Source organism: Rhincodon typus, chromosome 5, assembly GCF_021869965.1.
Source record: "Rhincodon typus isolate 14 chromosome 5, sRhiTyp1.1, whole genome shotgun sequence".
Taxonomy (NCBI): domain Eukaryota; kingdom Metazoa; phylum Chordata; class Chondrichthyes; order Orectolobiformes; family Rhincodontidae; genus Rhincodon; species Rhincodon typus.
The window spans coordinates 74,743,370-74,762,826 of record NC_063336.1 but is presented as its reverse complement, the minus strand read 5'-3'; the positions used below and the strand labels follow the sequence as shown (position 1 = coordinate 74,762,826).

The 19,457-nt window shown below is 43.1% G+C and overlaps 1 protein-coding gene across 6 annotated transcripts in view; it reads left to right on the top strand.

The window, feature by feature from the left end:
* Positions 1 to 19,457, top strand: part of fam135a (family with sequence similarity 135 member A) — a 312,830-nt gene that overhangs the window by 99,898 nt on the left and 193,475 nt on the right. For all 6 annotated transcript variants that reach the window (XR_007262130.1, XM_048597297.1, XM_048597296.1 and 3 more), the window contains 3 exons: positions 4,040 to 4,179; positions 9,949 to 10,019; positions 17,723 to 17,896. Coding sequence is in view for 5 of the 6 variants with exons in the window: in XM_048597297.1 (XP_048453254.1) it covers positions 4,040 to 4,179; positions 9,949 to 10,019; positions 17,723 to 17,896 (385 nt within the window). In the remaining variant the exon portion in view is untranslated. The remainder of the gene's footprint in view (positions 1 to 4,039; positions 4,180 to 9,948; positions 10,020 to 17,722; positions 17,897 to 19,457) is intronic.

Genomic DNA, 19,457 nt, shown 5'->3' with positions numbered 1-19,457 from the left:
AGAAGTTACAAAAGTTGACGGTGGGGGGTGATATTCGCAGGTAAAGGCATGTCTGGAAAGTGGCAAGTTTTCAAGCTGAGTCAACGAGAGTCCAGAGACTGTTCCTGTCAGGGTGAGGAGCAAAGCTAGTAGGTGTAGGGGTAACACAGTGTGGAGCTGGAGGAACACAGCAGGCCAGGCAGCATCAAAGCAGCAAGAAAGCTGACGTTTCAGGTCGGGACCCTTCTTCAGAACTGGGGGAGGGGGAAAGAGAGCTGGGAAATAAATAGAGAGGAGGGCTGGGGCTGGGGAAGGTTGGTGGGATGGTGATAGGTGAGTGCAGGTAGGCAGTGGTGGGGATTGGTCAGATAGGTGGGAGAGAAGACGGACAGGTTGTGTCAGGTCAAGGAGGCGGGGATGAGAGGGAGGGTTGGTCATGGGATGAGGGCCGGGGATGGGGAGATTTTGAAACTAGTAAGGTCCACATTGAGACCATTGGGTTGTAGGCTCCCAAGGCGGAATATGAGCTGCTGCTCCTCCAGTTTCCAAGTGGCGTGATTGTGACACTGGAGGAGGCCCAGGATGGACATGTCGCTGTGGGAGTGGGAGTGGGAGGGGGAGTTGAAGTGGTTTGCGACTGGAACGTGTTGTCGTTTGTCGTAGATGCTCTACAAAGCAATCTCCGAGCCTCCATTTGGTCTCACCGATGTAGAGGAGGCTACGTTGGGAGCAGCGGATGCAGTAGACCACATTAACATCTGTCTGATGTGGGAAGCTTTTTTGGCTCCTTGGATGGGGGTGAGGGGGGAGGCGTAGGGGCAGGTATAGTACTTCCTTCGGTTGCAGGGAAAAGTGCCGGGGTGGTGGGGCTAGTGGGGAGCGTGGAGCAGACGAGGGAGTCGCAAAGAGAGCGGTCCCTACGGAAGGCAGATGGAGGTGGGAGGGAAATATATCCTTGGTTGTGGGATCAGATTGCAGGTGGCGGAAGTGGTGGAGAATGATACGTTGAATCCGGAGGTTAGTGGGGTGATAAGTGAGGACAAGGGGGATTCTGTCTTTGTTTTTTGTTGTGGGGAGGGGATGTGAGGGCAGAGGTGTGGGAAACGCAAGAGATGTGGTCGAGAGCAATTTCGACCTTTGGTGGTGGTGGGGGTGGGGGGGGTGGGTAGTTGTGGTCCTTGAATGCAATCTCCTACTCCCAATTCCTCCACCTCCGCAGCATCTACTCCCAAAATGGAACGTTCCACTCCTGAACATCCGAGATGTCCTCTTATTTCAAGGACCGCGACTCCCCCCATCCCTTCAGTGGTCGAAAATGCTCTCAACCGCATGTTCTTGCGTTTCCTGCACCTCTGCCCTTCTCTACATTGGTGAGACCAAGCGGAGGCTCGGAGAGCGCTTTGTAGAGCACCAGTCGCGAGCCTCTTCAACTCCTCCTCCCACTCCCTGTCACAATCACGTCACTCGGAAACTGGAGGAGTAGCACCTCATGTTCTGCCTTGGGATCCTACAACCCAATGGTCTGAATGTGGACTTTATTAGTTTCAAAATCTCCCTACCCCGGCCTCATCCCGTGACCAACCCTCCCTCTCATCCCCGCCTCCTTAACCTGACACAACCTGTCCATCTTGTCTCCCACCTATCCGTTCCTCCCACCTCACTAATCCCCACCACTGCCTACCTGCACTCACCTATCACCATCCCACCTACCTTCCCCAGCCCCACCCCTCCTCTCTATTTATTTCCCAGCTTTCCCCCCCCCCAACCATTTGCGGAGAAGGGTCCCGACCTGAAACATCAGCTTTCCTGCTCCTCTGATGCTGTCTGGCCTGCTGTGTTCCTCCAGCTCCACACTGTGTTATCTCTGACTCCAGCATCGGCAGTTCTTACTATCTCTGGTAGGTTTAGGGAATGCTTGATGATGAGAGAAATTGGGATTCTGGTCAAGAATGTGAAGGAAATATATGTCAGGTATAGACAGCAGGGATTGAGTGAATCCCTAGAGGAGTTTTGGGCAGTAGGAGTATACTTAAGAGGCAAATCAAGGTGGGGGTAAAATGGGGACAGAGATTGCTTTGGCAAATAGGGTTAAGGATAATTCAAAAGGTTTCTATAAATACATTAAGGACAAAAGAGTATCAAGGGAGAGAATGGGGCCCCTTAAAGATCACAAGGCCGCATATGTGTAGAACCACAGGAGATAGGGGAGATCCTAAATGTGTATTTTGCATTTGTTTACCATGAAGCTAGAGAACTTGGGGAAATAAAAAGTGATATCTTGAAAAGTGTTCATATTACAGAGGAGGTGGTGCTGAATGTCTTAAACTCATAAAGGTGGATAAATCCCCAGGAAGTAATTGCTGGGCCCCTTGCTGAGATATTTGTATCATCTGTAGCCCCAGGTGTGGTATCGGAAGACTGCATGTTGGCTAACGTGGTGCCATTATTTAAGAAAGGTAGTAAGGAAATGCCAGGGAGCTATAGACTGGTGAGTCTGACATCAGTGATGGGCAAATTGTTGGAGGGGATTCTGAGGAGCAGAATTTACATGTATTTGGAAAGGCAAATATTGATTAGGGATAGTCAGTGTGGCTTTGTGTGTAGGAAATCATGTCTCACTAACTTGATTGAGTTCTTTGAAGAAGGGGGTGAACAGGATTGATGAAGGCAGAGTGGTGGGCATTGTCTATATGGATTTGTGTAAGATGTTGGACATGGTTCTGCATGATCATCTGGTTAACAAGGTCAGATCACATGGAATACAGGGAGAACTAGCCATTTGGATACAAAATTCTCTCGAGGGTGGTAGTCAAGGGTTGCTTTTTGGACTGGAGTGTGCTGCACTGACTGGAGTGACCAGTGGTGTGCTGCAGTGATTGGTGCCGGGTCTACTGCTTTTTGTCATTCATATAAATGATTTGGATGTGAATGTAGCAGGAATGTTTCGTAAGTTTGCAGGTGACACCAAAATTGGTGGTGTAGTGGACAGTAAAAAGGTTACCTAGGAGTACAGTGGGACCTTGATCACATGGGCCGAGGAGTAGCAATGGAGTTTAATTTAGATAAATATGATGTGCTACATTTTGGTGGGACTAATCGGGGCAGGACTTATACACTTGATGGTGAGATCCTGCGTACTGGTGCTGAACAAAGAGACCTTGGAGTGCAGGTTCGTAGCTCCTTGAAAGTGCAGTCGCAGGCAGACGGTAGTGAAGAAGACATTTGGTGCACTTGCCTTTATCGGTCATTGCATTGAGTATGGGAGTTGGGAGGTCATGTTGAGACTGTACAGGACATTGGTTAGGCCACTTCGGAATATTGCGTTCAGTTCTGGTCTCCCTGCTATAGGAAGTATGTTGTGGAACTTGAAAGGGTTCAGAAAAGATTTACAAGAATATTGCCAGGGTTGGAAGGTTTGAGCTATAGGGAGAGGCTAAATAGGCTGGGGCTATTTTCTTTGAGCGTCAGGGCTAAGGGGTGACTTTTTAGAGGTTTATAAAAGCATGTGAATAGACAAGGTCTTTTGCCCAGGATAGCAGGATACAAAACTAGAGGCCATAGGTTTAAGATGAGAGGGGAAAGATTTAAAAGGGACCTAAAGGGCAACTTCTTTTGCAACTTCTTTTTGTACATGTATGGAATGAACTGCCAGAGGAAGTGGTGGAGGCTGGTACAATTAGAACATTGTAAAAGGCATCTGGATGGGTAAATGAATAGGAAGGGTTCAGAGGAAAATGGGCCCAATGCAGGCAAATGGGACTAAATGAATTTAGGACAGCTGGTCGGCATGGACAAGTTGGACTGATGGGTCTGTTTCATGCTGTACCTCTCTATGACTTGTATGCATGTGAAGGACTAACATGCCTCTGTGAATGTGATATGGATACATGTGATTTTAACTATAGAATTAAACACTTTTTATATAATGTATTAATTTCAAGCATCCGAGACCAACTTGAAATCCCTGTCAAGTAAGTAATATGTACCAGTGTTTGTTTCATATGATATTCAGAATTGTAAAGTTTACTGTTTGCTGTGCCTTTTTATTTTCCTTTCATAGGCTCTGAACTTGCTTTTCCCCCTGCTGCCTATGATTGTACAGTCTGCAGTAAAACCTTTCAGATTCTTTACAAAAATGAAGAGATCGTGGTTAATGACGTGCTACTCCTCAAAGTTAAAATGTTACTTGATGGAAAAAAGGTAAAGAATTTAATTCCAGATTCAACTTGAATATTTTGATAACTATCTTAAGTTAACCCATTAATATTAAATAGAGATATTGTAAACTTGATTTATGATACCTGACAACATCAACAACTTGCATTTATCTAATCCATGTCATATTGAAAATGATCCCAAGGAGCTTCTTGGAAGCCAGTGGAACAGATTTGATGAGGGAGCCTAACACCTTGGCCATGCAGTGGATTTTCAATGAAGTGTTAGTTTAAAATGTTTTACAGAGGACACACTTGACAGCATAGACCTGGATAGCCAAAATCCTTGCCAAAAAGATGGGGGAGGAGTAAACCTGGTGAATACATACTATTAAAGCTCACTTCTCTTTGCTTAATGGGATGTGAGCATGTAAATCAGACTGGCATTTGTTGTCCATTCCAAAGCTGTGGGAATCTACTACGGCCATGGTCATTGATAAATGAATTCTCACCTGGAGAAACTTTGAATAAGGATTTTCAAACATTTATTTTTTTTCTCAAGGTAAATTATATCTGGCTGTTCTGATTTACTTGCTTGAAGTAACAGACGGTTGGCAAGGGTTGAATACCGGATCAGGTTAAGGGGCCAAATGGCCTACTCTTCCTATTTATAGCAAACTCAGGAAGGAAATCTGTCGCCTTTGCCTGGTATGGCCTATGTGTATATCCAGCCCCATAGCAATGTATTTGGCTCTTAACTACCCTCTGAGTTGGCCCAGCAAGTGACTTAGTTTAAGGGCAGATAGCAATGAGCTAAAAAATGAGAGTTTGAGGAGACTGTGCCTATATTCTGTAGAGTGTAGGAAAAGGAGAGGAGCTCTCATTGAAGGATGAACTATCTTTTGACCCCTCAAAATGGTGGATGAAGGAAGGATACTTCCCTTGGCTCAATTGTCTCAGAATAAAAGCTAGGCTAATTTAGGACTTAAATGAAGAGAAATTTCGTCACCCAGAGGGTGACAAATATTTGGGATGAAAGGATTTCCTTGTGAGGAAAGCTTTAGTACATTTGGTTGATATTTATTGGAATTTAGGTAGAAGAGAGGGGAGCTTATTGAATACACACACCTCCTGAGGGGGCACAGTTTAAGAATAAATGATCATACTGTCCCAGGGGGCTATGTTGGGTGACTCAGTCCTTGAGTGTATTCAAGGTAGAAGGCAAAGAGATTTCCGGATATTAAGAAATATCAATGGATTTTGAGTAGAGCAGGAAAGTCATTGAAGTAAATCAGCCAGGATCTAATTAAATAGTAGAGCAGGTTCAAGAGGATGAATGGCCTACTCCAGCTTCTATGTTGCTAGAAACATGATATAATTGAATGATGAAGCAGGCTTGAAAGGTTAACGGAAAATAGAACTTATCAACATGGAGCAGAAGCCTATTCGGTCCCTTGAACCTGCCCCGATATTTAATAAGATTACGATGGATATCTACAAATCCACATTCCACTCCTTTCCTTACCAGGAATCTATCCATCACCAACTTAGAAATACTCAAAGACTCTGCTTTCAGCAGCATTTCAGGAAAAGAGGTCCCATCAGAGGTGGAGATGAGTTTCTTCTGAAAGTAAATTCTGGAGAAGCATGTAGAATTAAAAAGGACAGTAGTAACTGGGATATATAATTGATTAAGGGATGGGAGGTAGAAAGAGGTAGCGAAAGAGATTTTTTCATGAGCAAGTAGTATGCAATAAGGTGAGTCTAAAGGCCCTCCGCTTCTTCCTGTCCTGCAGGCCCGACCAGTCCCCCTCCACTGACACCCTCATCCGCTTAGCTGAACTCGTCCTCACCCTTAACAACTTCTCCTTCAATTCCTCCCACTTCCTACAGACAAAGGGGGTGGCCATGGGTACCCGCATGGGCCCAAGCTATGCCTGCCTCTTTGTAGGATACATGGAACAATCCCTCTACACTGGCTCTATTCCCTACCTCTTCCTCCGTTACATGGATGACTGTGTTGGCGCCACCTCGTGCTCTCACGAGGAGCTCGAACAGTTCATCCACTTCACTAACACCTTCCACCCCAACCTTAAGTTCACCTGGACCATCTCCGATACCTCTGTCCCCTTCCTGGACCTCTCTGTTTCCATCTCTGGCAACCACCTGGAAACCGATATCCATTTCAAGCCTACCGACTCCCACAGCTACCTAGAATACACCTCCTCTCACCCACCTTCCTGCAAAGATGCCTTCCCTTATTCCCAATTCCTTCGCCTCTGCCGCATCTGCTCCCAAGATGAGGCATTCCTCTCCCGGACATCCCAGATGTCCTTGTTTTTCAAGGACTGCAACTTCCCCTCCACAGTGGTCGAAAACGCCCTCAACCGTGTCTCTTGCATTTCCCGCAACTCATCCCTCACACCCCGTCCCTGCAATAACAACCAAAACAGAATCCCCCTTGTCCTCACATACCACCCCACCAACCTCCGGATCCAATGCATCATCCTCCGACACTTTCGCCATCTGCAACTGACCCACTACCAAAGACATTTTTCCCTCCCCACTCTTATCTGCTTTCCGGAGGGACCACTCTCTCCGGGACTCCCTTGTCTGCTCCACACTCCCCACCAATCCCACCACCCCGGCACTTTTCCCTGCAACCGCAGGAAGTGCTACACCTGCCCCTACACCTACCCCCTCACCCCCATCCCAGGCCCTAAGAAGACCTTCCACATCAAACAGATGTTCACCTGCACATCTGCTAATGTGGTATACTGTATCCGCTGTTCCTGTTGTGGCCCCCTCTATATCGGGGAAACCAAGCGGAGGCTTGGGGACTGCTTTGTGGAACACCTACGCTCGGTTCGCAACAAACAACTGCACCTCCCAGTAGCAAACCATTTCAACTCCCCTTCCCACTCCTTGGACGACATGTCCACCCTGGGCCTCCTGCAGTGCCACAACGATGCCGCCTGATGGTTGCAGGAACAGCATCTCATATTTCGCTTGGGAACCCTGCAGCCCAATGGTCTCAATGTGGACTTCACAAGCTTCAAAATCTCCCCTCCCCCGACCGCATCCCAAAACCAGCCCAGCTCGTCCCCGCCTCCCTAACCTGTCCTCCCACCTATCCACTCCTCCCACCTCAAGCCCCACCCCCATCTCCTACCTACCAGCCTCATCCCACCACCTTGACCTGTCCGTCCTCCCTGAACCGACATATCCCCTCCCTAACTCCCCACCTACAGTCACCTTTACTGGCTCCAACCCCACCTCTGACCTGTCTGTCTCCTCTACACCTATCTTCTCCTTTATCCATCTTCTGTCTGCCTCCCCCTCTCTCTCCCTATTTAATTCAGAATCCCCTTCCCCTCCTCTATTTCTGAAGAAGGGTCTAGACAGTAACGTCAGCTTTCCTGCTCCTCTGATGCTGCTTGGCCTGCTGTGTTCATCCAGCTCTACACCTGGTTATCTCATGCAATAGGGTGATCCAGGTACTGGTATTGTAAGTGTTGTTTGTGCATAAATGACCGACACTTGAGTCTTGGGAGTACAATTGCTTTGTACAGTATAGAATGAACTAAGTAATGCTAAGTCTTTAGGTCTAACCTGTAGTAAGATGTCCAGGTACCACAACTCCTGAAGATGCAAAAGCCTTGAAGGGGACTTAGAGGAGATTTATCAAAGATGAGCAATTTTGCTTGCCTGGAAAAACCAGAGATGATGCAATTGATTTCATTCGAACAGGGAAAGTTAGAGGTATTCAAAGCTATAAGTGGTATTGGTAGATTGGACATTGACAGGACAATCAATAATTAGGAAATGGATTTTCAAGTACTTCATAAAAGAACTAAGCGATTGGTTGGAAAAAAAATGGGCAAAAGTCACAGTGCAATGAGAAAGATCTGATTGTGGCCTGAACAGCACTTTCTTGCCTGTTCCTCCATAGCCCTGGACTCCCTTTTCAGTTAAAAATCCGTCTAACTCAGTCTTCAATATCTTGATGGAGGTAGGGATTTCTAAAGATGACTCTGAGAAGAAATTCCTCCTTATCATTTATTCTTGAACCAAGCCCCCTCAGAGGTGTATGTATTCAATAAATTGCCCTTTCTTCTATCTAAATTCCAGTGAAATTAGGCCCAACAAGCTAAACCTTTCCTCCCAAGGAAACCCTTTCATCCCAAGAAGCAGCGCAGTGGACTTTCTCTGAACAGTTTCCAGTGCAAGTATATCCTTCTTTAAGGGCATCAAAACTGTAACAACACTCCAGGTGCAGTCTCACCAGTGCCCTGTGCAGACATTATTAGACATCCCTACATTTATGCTCCACCTTCGCAGTAAAAGCCAATGTGTAACTAGAGAAGATGCAATGAAAATTTGCCAGGGTTGGAGGGTCTAAACTGGAGAAGAGGTTACATAGGCTGGGGCTATTTACCTATGAACAACAAATGTTGAAAGGGGACCTGATGGAAGTGTATAATATTGTGAGGGTCATAGTGTGAATAGGAAGGCACTTAGGGGGGTTAGTAAATGAGTATGTAAACATTGAGATGAGAGGTTGAAGAGTAGATGAGAAAGTTTTCACGACGTATAATCATCGGAGATTCAAAAGGCGAAAGCAGAATTCAAATCTCCTGAAGATTTTACTAAGGCAGAGTGACTGACGGCACCACATCCACAAACATAAGCATCCATTCCCTCCATCACCAATGGACAGTAGCAGCACAGTGTGCATTAGCTACAAGATGCACTCCAGAAATTTCCAAAGATTCTTCGACAGCACCTTTCAAACTCGTGACCATTTCCATCCAGGAGGACAAAGGCAGCAGATATATGGGAACAAGCTTCCGCTGCAAGTGCACTTCCTCCTCCCCTCCCCCTCCCCAAGTAACTCACCATCCTCGGTTGGAAATATATTGCTGTTTCTACTCACTGGGTCAAAATCCTGGAACTCCTCTGATGGCATCGTGGAGCAATATACAGCCTGTGGACTGCAGAGTTCAAGAAGGCAACTCACCAGTACCTTCTGAGCAACAGCCAGCCCCTGAGCAGGGAGACCTTTTAAGCTCTCTTAAAATTTCATTGTGAGATGTAAGCATCGTTGGCTGGGCCAGCATTTATTGTTTTTCCCTATTTGCCACTGGGAAGGTACTGGTGAGTTGCGCTCTTGAACTGCTGCCTTCTCTGCCCCACTGCCCCCTCCCCTTCTCCTCTCCCTTCCCTCATCTGTCTCTCTCATTTCCCCCTCCCTCCCTCTCTCTCTCCCTCTCTCTCTGTCACCCCTGCTCCTCTCTTGCCCCCCGCCACTCCTTTCTTCCCTCCCTTCCTTCACCACCCACCTCCCCTTCCCCTTCCCCTCACCTCCCCACACCTTTCACCAGCATCGCTCCCCCCGCCCAACCCATCCTGTCTGGTGTGGAGGCTGCAATAAATGCAAGCTGCTGCCATATTTGAATAAAGTTTCAATGAAACCTTTGTGCCATCATCCATTCCGATGTTGTGGATGGCATTTAATTTGACCTAATTAACTTAACTATTTGCTTCCCTAGGTGAGTATGGACATTATAGTTGAGGGAAAATCAGTTTTGATCATGCAATATTTAAGTTTTTTTATTGTTAGTGGTGTAAATGTATTATGATATTACTATAATTTTGTATTTTAGAAGTTAAATTAATGAAAAAGCACAATTGATGTCAACATTAAAACTTTATACATTTTTATTATTCATAGTGGTTAAAGTGGTTTGAAGTAAGTACAAATTGTTTAAGGAAGTCAAAATAAACTTTATTTTGTAACAAATTTTATATTTAGATTGAAAAATCCTTGAATGAGATGGATTTCCAGTTGTCTTTAGATCTCAATTTCACTGACAAAGACTTTGCGTGAGTATTCATCAAAAGATTAGGATTATTCTGTTCTGTTACTTTAAAATGATAACACCAAGTCTTGTGAACATAGAACAGTACAGCACAGTACGGGCCCTTCGGCCCACGATATTGTACCGACATATATTCTACAACCAACTTTTGTGGTGATTATAAATAAATATTCACTCTTTTTTTCTGGAATCTGGGTGAAATGATAAGTTTCTCAAGAAGTTGGTGTAGTTTCTCCTCAAAGTAGGGTAATAAGAACTCAGCTTCTGTGTATTCCATTTCATTGGTTGAGGGAAGTTGTGTCACTGGCTAGGGTCAACAGTTAATGCTCTTACCTAGTTCTTAAGAAGGCGGTGGTTAGCTGCCTCTTGAACTGCTGCAGTCTATTTCATGTAGGTGCACCTATAATGCTGTCCGGAAGAGAGTTCCATGATTTTGACTCAGCGACAATGGAGAATTGACAAGAGGTTGCTAAACCATCAGGATGGTAGGGGGCAAAGTGGGGATCTTGTAGGTGGTAGTGTTCCTGTGTATCTTGTGCTGATTCCTAATAATGCAGTAATGTAACCTGAAAAGGTATGAAATGAAACTCTCAGAATTTGGAACAAATCTCCATGTCTTGAGTCGTATATTTTCTCATTCTTCAAAAGAACACCAAACGCAACATCATTTGCGTGAATTGGTGACTTATTCCACAATAGATGAAGTGTACCGATTGCTGAATACAATTGGGGAAGTGTGAAATGAAGCACTTTGGTTGGAAGAGCACTGTACGACAATAAAAAATAACTATCTGTGCACAGATCATTGAAGGTCAAAAATCTGTGGTTGGTTTGTTAGTTTGCAGACATTTCTTTACCCTACTGGGTAACATCATCAGTGCAGCCTCCGATGAAGCGCTGTTGTGTTTTCCCGCCTGGTATTTAAACTCTGTTGGAGCTGATTACCTCATTTCCGGTTTTTCTTCATGGCGGTGTATATATAAGATCTAATTCTATGTGTTTATTGATGGCCTTCTTGGTGGAGAATCAGGCCTCTAGAAATTCCTGTGCTTGTCTCTGTTTGGCCTGTCCTAGAATCCTGATGTCCCAATTGGCACGGTGGCTCAGTGGTTAGTACTGCTGCCTCACAGCGCCGTGGACCTCGGTTCGATTCCACCATTGGGCAACTGTCTGTGTGGAGTTTGCACATTCTCCCCGTGTCTGCGTGGGTTTCTGCCGAATGCTCCAGTTTCCTCCCACAGTCCAAAGATGTGAAGGCTAGGTGGACTGGCCATGCTAAGTTGCTCATAGTGTTCAGGGATGTGTAGATTAGGTGGGTTTTAGGGGGATAGGCCTGGTGGCATGTTCTGAGTGTCAGTGTGGACTTGTTGGGCTGAAGGGAAGTATCACCTCTCGTATACATTGATTTTGAGACAATGGCTTGAGAGGAATCTGGATTTTGCATTTTAATCCTTCCTAACTGATTAAAGATTCAACAAGAGGCAGCCAGTTTTAGGGTTGTTACCTTTCTGCTCATAAATTCTGTGTCTTTTACCTTCTGTCTCACACTACGCCTGGAGAAGGAGCTGAGCTCAGAAAGCTTACGTTTTCAAATAAACCTGTTGGACTATAACCTGGTGTGGTGTGATTTTTGACCCTGTCGACCCCAGTCCAACACTGGCATCGCCACATCATAGAAGGTGGCAGGGCAGGTGGGGAGCTCAGTTATACAACATACGGTCTTGGCTTTATTAACAGGAGCATAGAATACAAAAGCAAATGGGTAATGCGGAATTTGTACTACACACTTGTTCGATCTCAGCTGGAGTAATATGTACAGTTGCAGGTGCCACATTATAGGAAGCACACAAATTGAGTGTGTCAGGAAGCAATTTATTAGAATGGTCCCAAGTTTGATAAACTTCAGTTATGAGAATAGATTGAAAAAGTTGAGACTATTCTCCTTAGAGATAGTAAGGCTGAGGGGAGATCTTATTGGGGTTTTCAGAACCGTGACCTGGCTGGACAGTAGATAGGAAGGAGCTGTTCTTGCATCTAAAAGGAACAAGAACAGAGGGCATAGATTCAAAGTTATGTGCAATGAAGCAAGGGTGGTGTAAGAAAAAAACTTTCTCGCAACCATTTGTAAGGGTATGATTGCATTGCCTGGAAATGTGGTGAAGGCAGGTTCAGTTTAGGTATTTAAGAGGCCATTGGATGGTTATTTTGATAATGATGGTGTGCAGGGATTTTGAGGAAAAGGTAGAAGATTAGCACTAGATATTCAAGCTGGTGCAGGTACGATGGGCTTATGACTCTATTAAAATACACCTGGGAGGGTTGGAATTTGATGTTGAAAGATAGAATCAGTACATTATCTCTCCAACATTGTGTTATTTCTTTTGAATAGCTTGTCTGCTTCCTTTACCGTATTTCAGCCAATCTGTTACCTTTCTCCTTTTGTAGCAGTTTTGATGCTTTACCTACTGACTTCTGACCTCTTAATTTGATTGGATCAAAGAATTTGTTTAAATGAGTATGTGAATGACCAAAAATTGGGGCACTGCTTTCCTTGACCTAAATTAATGAGGTAGACTTGAATGCTCAAGGTGCAATTTCAAAGATTTGTAGATGTCTCATAACTTAAAAGTATTATCTGCCACATGGTTGACAATGATAAACTTTGAGGCGATATAGAATGGCAGCATGTGGCACATTCTCTCTAAAAGAGAGAAGTATGAAGTTACTCATTTCGGCTCAAAGAATGAGGGGAGGAAATATAAGATAAAGGATGCAATTCTAAAGCTAGTACATGAACAGTCGAAAGGCATATGGGATCTTGGCCTTTTAGAAATAGAAGCATGGGAGTACAAAAGCAAAGAAGTTTGGTGAAATTTTATGAAATGCTGGTTCAACCTTAACTGAAATATTGCAGCCAATTTTGGGTGGCACACTTTAGAAATGATGTGAAGGCTTTGGAGAAGATGTCGAAAGAATTTTTGAGAATGGTTACAGGAATGAATAATTTCAATTATAGGGATAGATTTGAAAAACTGGGGCTGTTTTCCTTAGAGAAAACAGACTGAGATGAGATTTAGTCTGCAACTTGAAAATCGTGAGCGGCCTGGACCGATTAATGGGAGAGCAACAGTCCCCATTGGCAGAAGGGTTGAGAACCACAGGATACCTGTTTAAAGTAAATGACAAAAGTGCCAGGGGTGACATGAAAAATTTTTTTTTAAAACTTAGCATGTAGTTAGGATCTGGAATGCACGACCTGGAGGCAGATTGAGTCATAGTTTTCAAAGGGGAATTAAATGATTCAGTGAAGAGAAGAGATTTGAAGGGCCACGTGACAAGATAGCATGAATGTAGCTGAGTTGCTGTTGCAGTGAACTGACATTGATACTTTGGACTAAATGGGCACCTTTCGTATTGTAACCATTCAGTGGTTCTCATTAAAAACAACTATGCAATTCTTCAGTATATGGGCATTGCAAATGTCTGTTTTAGATTTAAATTGACTCTTATCTATATCTGGAGTTGTTAATATCATTTAAGTAAGCTGTTGCTCACAATGAGGTTTAAAATGGCTCCTAGTTTGAATTGAACTGGTAACACAGCAGGCCAGGCGCTTCAGAGGAGCAGGAAAGCTGACGTTTCGGGTCGGGACCCTTCTTCAGAAATGGGGAAGGGGGAAAGGAAGCTGGGAAATAAATAGAGAGGAGGGCTGGGGCTTGGCAAAGTAGGTGGGATGGTGATAGGTGAGTGCAGGTAGGCAGTGGTAGGGATTGGTTAGTGAGGTGGGAGGAGCGGAGAGGTGGGAGAGAAGACGGACAGGTTGTGTCAGGTCAAGGAGGCGGGGATGAGAGGGAGGGTTGGTCACGGGATGAGGCCGGGGGTGGGGAGATTTTGAAACTAGTAAAGCCCACATTGAGACCATTGGGTTGTAGGCTCCCAAGGCGGAATATGAGGAGTTGCTCCTCCAGTTTCCGGGTGGTGTGATTGTGACACTGGAGGAGGCCTAGGATGGACATGTCGCCCAGGGAGTTGGAGTGGTTCGCAACTGGCAGGTTTTGTCGTTTGTTGCGAACAGAACGCAGGTGCTGTACAAAGCGGTCTCCAAGCCTCCGCTTGGTCTCACCGATTGTAGAGGAGGCCACATCAGGAGCAGCGGATGCAGTAGACCACATTAGCAGATGTGCAGGTGAACATCTGTCTGATGTGGAAGGATTGTTTTGTGCCTTGAATGGAGGTGGGGGGCGGGGGGGGTGGGGAAGTGTAGGGGTATGTGTCGGACTTTGTGTGGCTCCATGGGAAGGTGAATTAGTGGATGAATTCAATTTCAAAAAAGGTACAGGAAAATTGAGAGAAAAAGAGAGATAGGACAAACTAGAAAAATCATTCAAACATTTTACATTTTAAAAATTTCCGCTGAATTATTTTAAATGAAAAAATAAGTTTACAAATGTTTAATTCACTTTCTGAACCAGAGGATGATTTGCAGTGATTGACAATTATCAGAATGATATTTGTAAAGCATGTTTAACAAAATAAAATGTTATAAACATTACAAAATAAAATGGCTTTGATTATCAAATGAAAAGATAGTTCAGACAGCCAAGAGCTTTATCACATCGAAAATCTGGTTCTTGCATCGCTATTTGCTAGACGTAACTTTCTGTAATGGGTTTAGTGGGCAAATAAGATGCAAGAGCAGCAACTTAATGAAAATTCCTAGGAGCCCGAGTGAGGGAATAATATTGCAAATTGGTACTTATTTGGTTATGGGCACCAGTTTCTTGCCACAAGTTACTAGCTGATTTTCCCAAGAATAATTGGGTCATTCACATAGTTATTTCTAGCATTGAATTTGATTCATTGTTGAAACATTGAGAACTCAAAAACAATATTCCAAAAAACACGAGTAAACACAAAGTGCTTCATGCAGTTTAAGGGAAAATAAAACTGAGATTTTCCACAAACCTGTGTGAATCAAAATGTTTGACCCTTGCCTACTCTTTCACCAATTTAGAACAAAGAACATAGATAAGTACTGCACAGCACAGGAACAGGCCCTTAAGCCCAAAGTATTGTGCCAAATATGACGCAAAATGAAACTGATGAAGGGTCTAGACCCGAAACGTCAGCTTTCCTGCTCCTCTGATGCTGCTTGGCCTGCTGTGTTCATCCAGCTCTACACCTTGTTATCTCTATGCCAAATGAAACTAATCCCTTCTGTCTGTCCATTCCTTGCAAATTCGTATGCTTATGTAAAAGTCCCTTAAATGCAGTTATCATATCTGCCTCCATCATCATCCTTGGCAGTGCGTTTCAGACTCGTGTCGTCTTTGAGCTTTTCCCCATCACCCATCCCCGAGTATTAGACATTTCAATTGTGGGGTGAAAGATTCTGACCGTCAAATCTATCTACGCATCTCATAATTTTATAGATTTTTATCAAGTCTCCCCTCAGCTTTGTGAGATATTGTATTATGATTCTCTTTACCACCTCACTCACAAGCGCTGTGTGTTTACTATACTATATTACCATTCACTCATTCATAAAACTGCATTTTTACAGCACATTTTATAAAACTAAATTAAACATCCCTACTAACCTGTTACTGTTTCTTTACACCTTTCAATAATAAGTGTTAATACTGTAACCTACTCAGAACAATGCCATGCCTGCTATCGTGTCTCCATAACTCACTCAAAACCTTGGAAAGATTATAATATTAATTAGCCCTTAGCAACTGTCTCTCGGGACCTGAATAGGTGGCTGAATATGAAACCGTTTCCTCCACTACTATGTACTTCTTAGATACATATTAAATAGTGCTGCTACCTCCTTTAAGAAACTTAATATCTTAACCGGGGAGGCGATGGCCCAGTTGTGTTATCACTGAACTGTTAATCCAGAGACCCAGATAATGTTCTGGGGACCCGCGTTCGAATCCCGCCATGGCAGATGGCAGAATTTGAATTTGATAGATATCTGGAATTAAGAATCCATGGTCAATTGTCAGAAAAACCCATATGGTTCACTAATGTCCTTTAGGGAAGGAAACTGCCACCTTTACCTGGTGTGGCCTACATGTGACTCCAGACCCACAGCAATATGGCCTTTGGACAATAAATGCTGCCTAGCCAGCAACGCCCAACGTATAATTTCTCACTTATTTAGATCATATAGGTCTAATATTTTTACTGACATCACTAACTTTAAAGACAAAAGGACTAACACCACTTAGATATTTAATTTAAGGAAACTTCATTCTTGATGCTGGATATTAGACAAGTCCTAATGTAAAGTACTACTGGGTGATAACTTTTGGTCTACTGACTGCATAAGGCAGAGAATAAAAGACCAGACTTTGAGACTGTAAGAACAGTTACAACTTTCTCATGCAAATTGTACTAGAAAGCCCGAATTGTTACGTTGTTTGACTTCTAACACTCTCAAAATATTAAATGTGGGAAAATCTGAAATAAAAACAAACTGTTGGAAATACTCGGCAGATAGGCAACGTTTATGGAGAGAGAATTCAAATTAATGTTTTGAGTTGACCATTTGACTCGAAACATTAACTCTGCTCCTCCTATCTATAGGTGTTCCAAGACTTGCTGAGTATTTCCAGCACTTGTTGTTCTTATACTACTGAAAGTGATTTGATGTAGCCAATTGACTTTCTAACATCATATTCAAGAGTTGATAACCTGAAACAAGAACCTTGGAAAAAGAATAGGAGAAGATGGATGTGGAATGAAAATCAGAAACACGTTCAGAAGAATTAAAAGGATTCTGTAATGAACTTCAGAAGGGGGCAATAGTTAAATAGCAATAGTGATTTTAAAAAAATAGATGGTACAATGCAATAAATTAAATAAATAAAAATACAGGGCTGAATCGTAGGATCACATCTTTGAATACCAGTGTGGAAGCAAGCCATTAGGCCCATTGAGTCCACACTGACTGAATATGCCAAGGACAAAGTGAATGGAGAATTATTAGCTGGAGGAGGGATGCATGGAAAACTAAGAAATGTCCCAGGAACTTATTAAAAGGAAAAAGCATATTTCCAGTACCTCCGACCAGAAAGAAAATAGAAGATACAAATAAGATGAAAATTGTCAAAGTTGACCAGAGGACTCTCTGGAAACATATGGTGCTGTCCCTTGAGCTTCATTGGAGTGCTGGAGGAGGCCAAATGTAAGGGGTTGAAGTGGGACGGAGGGTTGAACAAGCAAGCAGTGGAATGTTTGAGATGACACTTGCTATTAGGGAAGGTTTTTCGGAAAGACATCACCTAATCTCTTGCCTCATGTGAATGACATAATACTAATCGCAGTGAAAAGAACATGAAAAGCTCAAAATGTGTGCATTGCTGTCGCCACCAGGAGCGTTTAGATAAATGGCGTGCTAGCATAGAAAGAACTAACTTACTTGACCTCTTCCGAAACAATGCAGAGTCAATTAAGTGTGACATAAGGTATTCATTCAGATAAAAATGGAAACTAAAATATTGGCTCCCCATTTAAGGGTATCAATTTTAAAGTTGCAATATTTTGGCTTACAGATGGGAGATGAGTTCTTATGTAAATATCATCTCTTCCCCAGGCCACAAAAAGGACAGGTTTTCCTTCACTTTATTTGTCTGTATATTAATTCAGTGAATATCCAGCCTTTATTTTTAAAGTTGATTTTTAAAAATATTCTTTCAGATTTGATGACCCAAATTCTCTACAAGTGATTAGTAGTCGGACATTGAAGCTGCACTTCAGTTTACATCGAGGACTTCATCATCATGTCAATGTTATGTTTGATTACTTCCACCTCTCTGTTGTATCAATCACTATTCATGCCTCCTTGGTTGCACTTCACCAGCCTCTGATAAGGTGGGTCTTTATAACCTCAATTAAAGTGCTTTAAATTATATTGCTGTTACTACTAAATGGACACAGAAAGTTTTCATTTATTGGTATTTTTTCTAGATAATGTCTCGTAAATGAAGTAACATGCTGGATAAACTTGACAATAATTTTATTCATCAAAAAGTCAGTATCTACCAAGATAGTATTCTGCTGGGTCTGATCATATATTAGGAACTTGTTAATCATTTAGGGCAGAATCCATGAAAACCTAAAAACATCCAGTGTGAAGTTGAATCTTTTATATGTCCACATTTGGCTTCTACTTGGTGAAAATATTTCTAGCTATGTAACTCTAGGGAGCAATATTGGTGGAGGTTTTGAACTCGCATTCTCGCATTCATTCACTTCTTCTGTCATTCATCAATAATTATCCAGGTTTCAGGGGTGGTAAGTGACATACTGTCAATTTTTTCAAAGGTGTCATTTATCTACAAGCCAAAAATCATAATTAGCTCAGATGAACTTTTATCTTTAGAGTGAACCATATTGATCAGTTCAAACATTCCATTGGATAAACCTGAATGTCAAAAATCAGTTTTGATTCATAGTCTAGCTCTTAATGTTTAGTTATAATTGTAGTATTGACTTTAATGGAAAGACAACTGTTCGTTGAGAAAATGACCAAATAGAGAAATTATTTCTGTAATTTGATTCATTTGAGCAACTTTTTGGTTCCAGATTGCAATGTTTTAATAACAGGATGTTATAGTTGGGCTTAGACCATCCATTAATAAGAACTCTAGATACGTTTATTAAGGACACTACAAAGCGGAAATTTGAAAGACAAAACCTTACACATCATTCTCACAAGTGGTCCACTTCGAATTAGTGCTTAAAACGTTTCATATTGAAGTGCAGCAGAAAAGCTCAGAATTGCAAAAGGCCTCGTAAAAGATCTTTGTATCGAGTAATTTCTTCTCTGAGTGACGTTTTATTTGATTGCAATAGTTATCTCATTCTATCCCTCACCACCTCTCCCACTCTAAGATAATTAATTGTTAGATCCATACTGTTATTGACAGTGAAGAAGCATCTCATTGAGACAGCATAGGCTCTCTGGAGAACAGCTCAAATCTCCACTATCTCTGTGGCCATGCCCATTTATTTCCTTCAAGTGTTCTTCAATCTCATTTTGAAATCATTGATTATCTCAATTTCCAACAAACTCATGGTTAGTGTGCTAGAGATAACAAGGTGTAGAGCTGGATGAACACAGCAGGCCAAGCAGCATCAGAGGAGCAGGAAAGCTGATGTTTCGGGTCTAGACCCTTCTTCAGAAATGGAGGGGAAGGGGATTCTGAAATAAATAGGGAGAGAGGAGGAGGCGGATAGAAGATGGATAAAGGAGAAGATAGGTGGAGAAGAGACAGATCAAAGAGGCGGGGTTGGAGCCAGTAAACGTGAGTGTAGGTGGGGAGTTAGGGAGGGGATAGGTTGGTCCAGGGAGGATGGACAGGTCAAGGAGGTGGGATGAGGCTGGTAGGTAGGGGATGGGGGTGGGGCTTGAGGTGGGAGGAGTGGATAG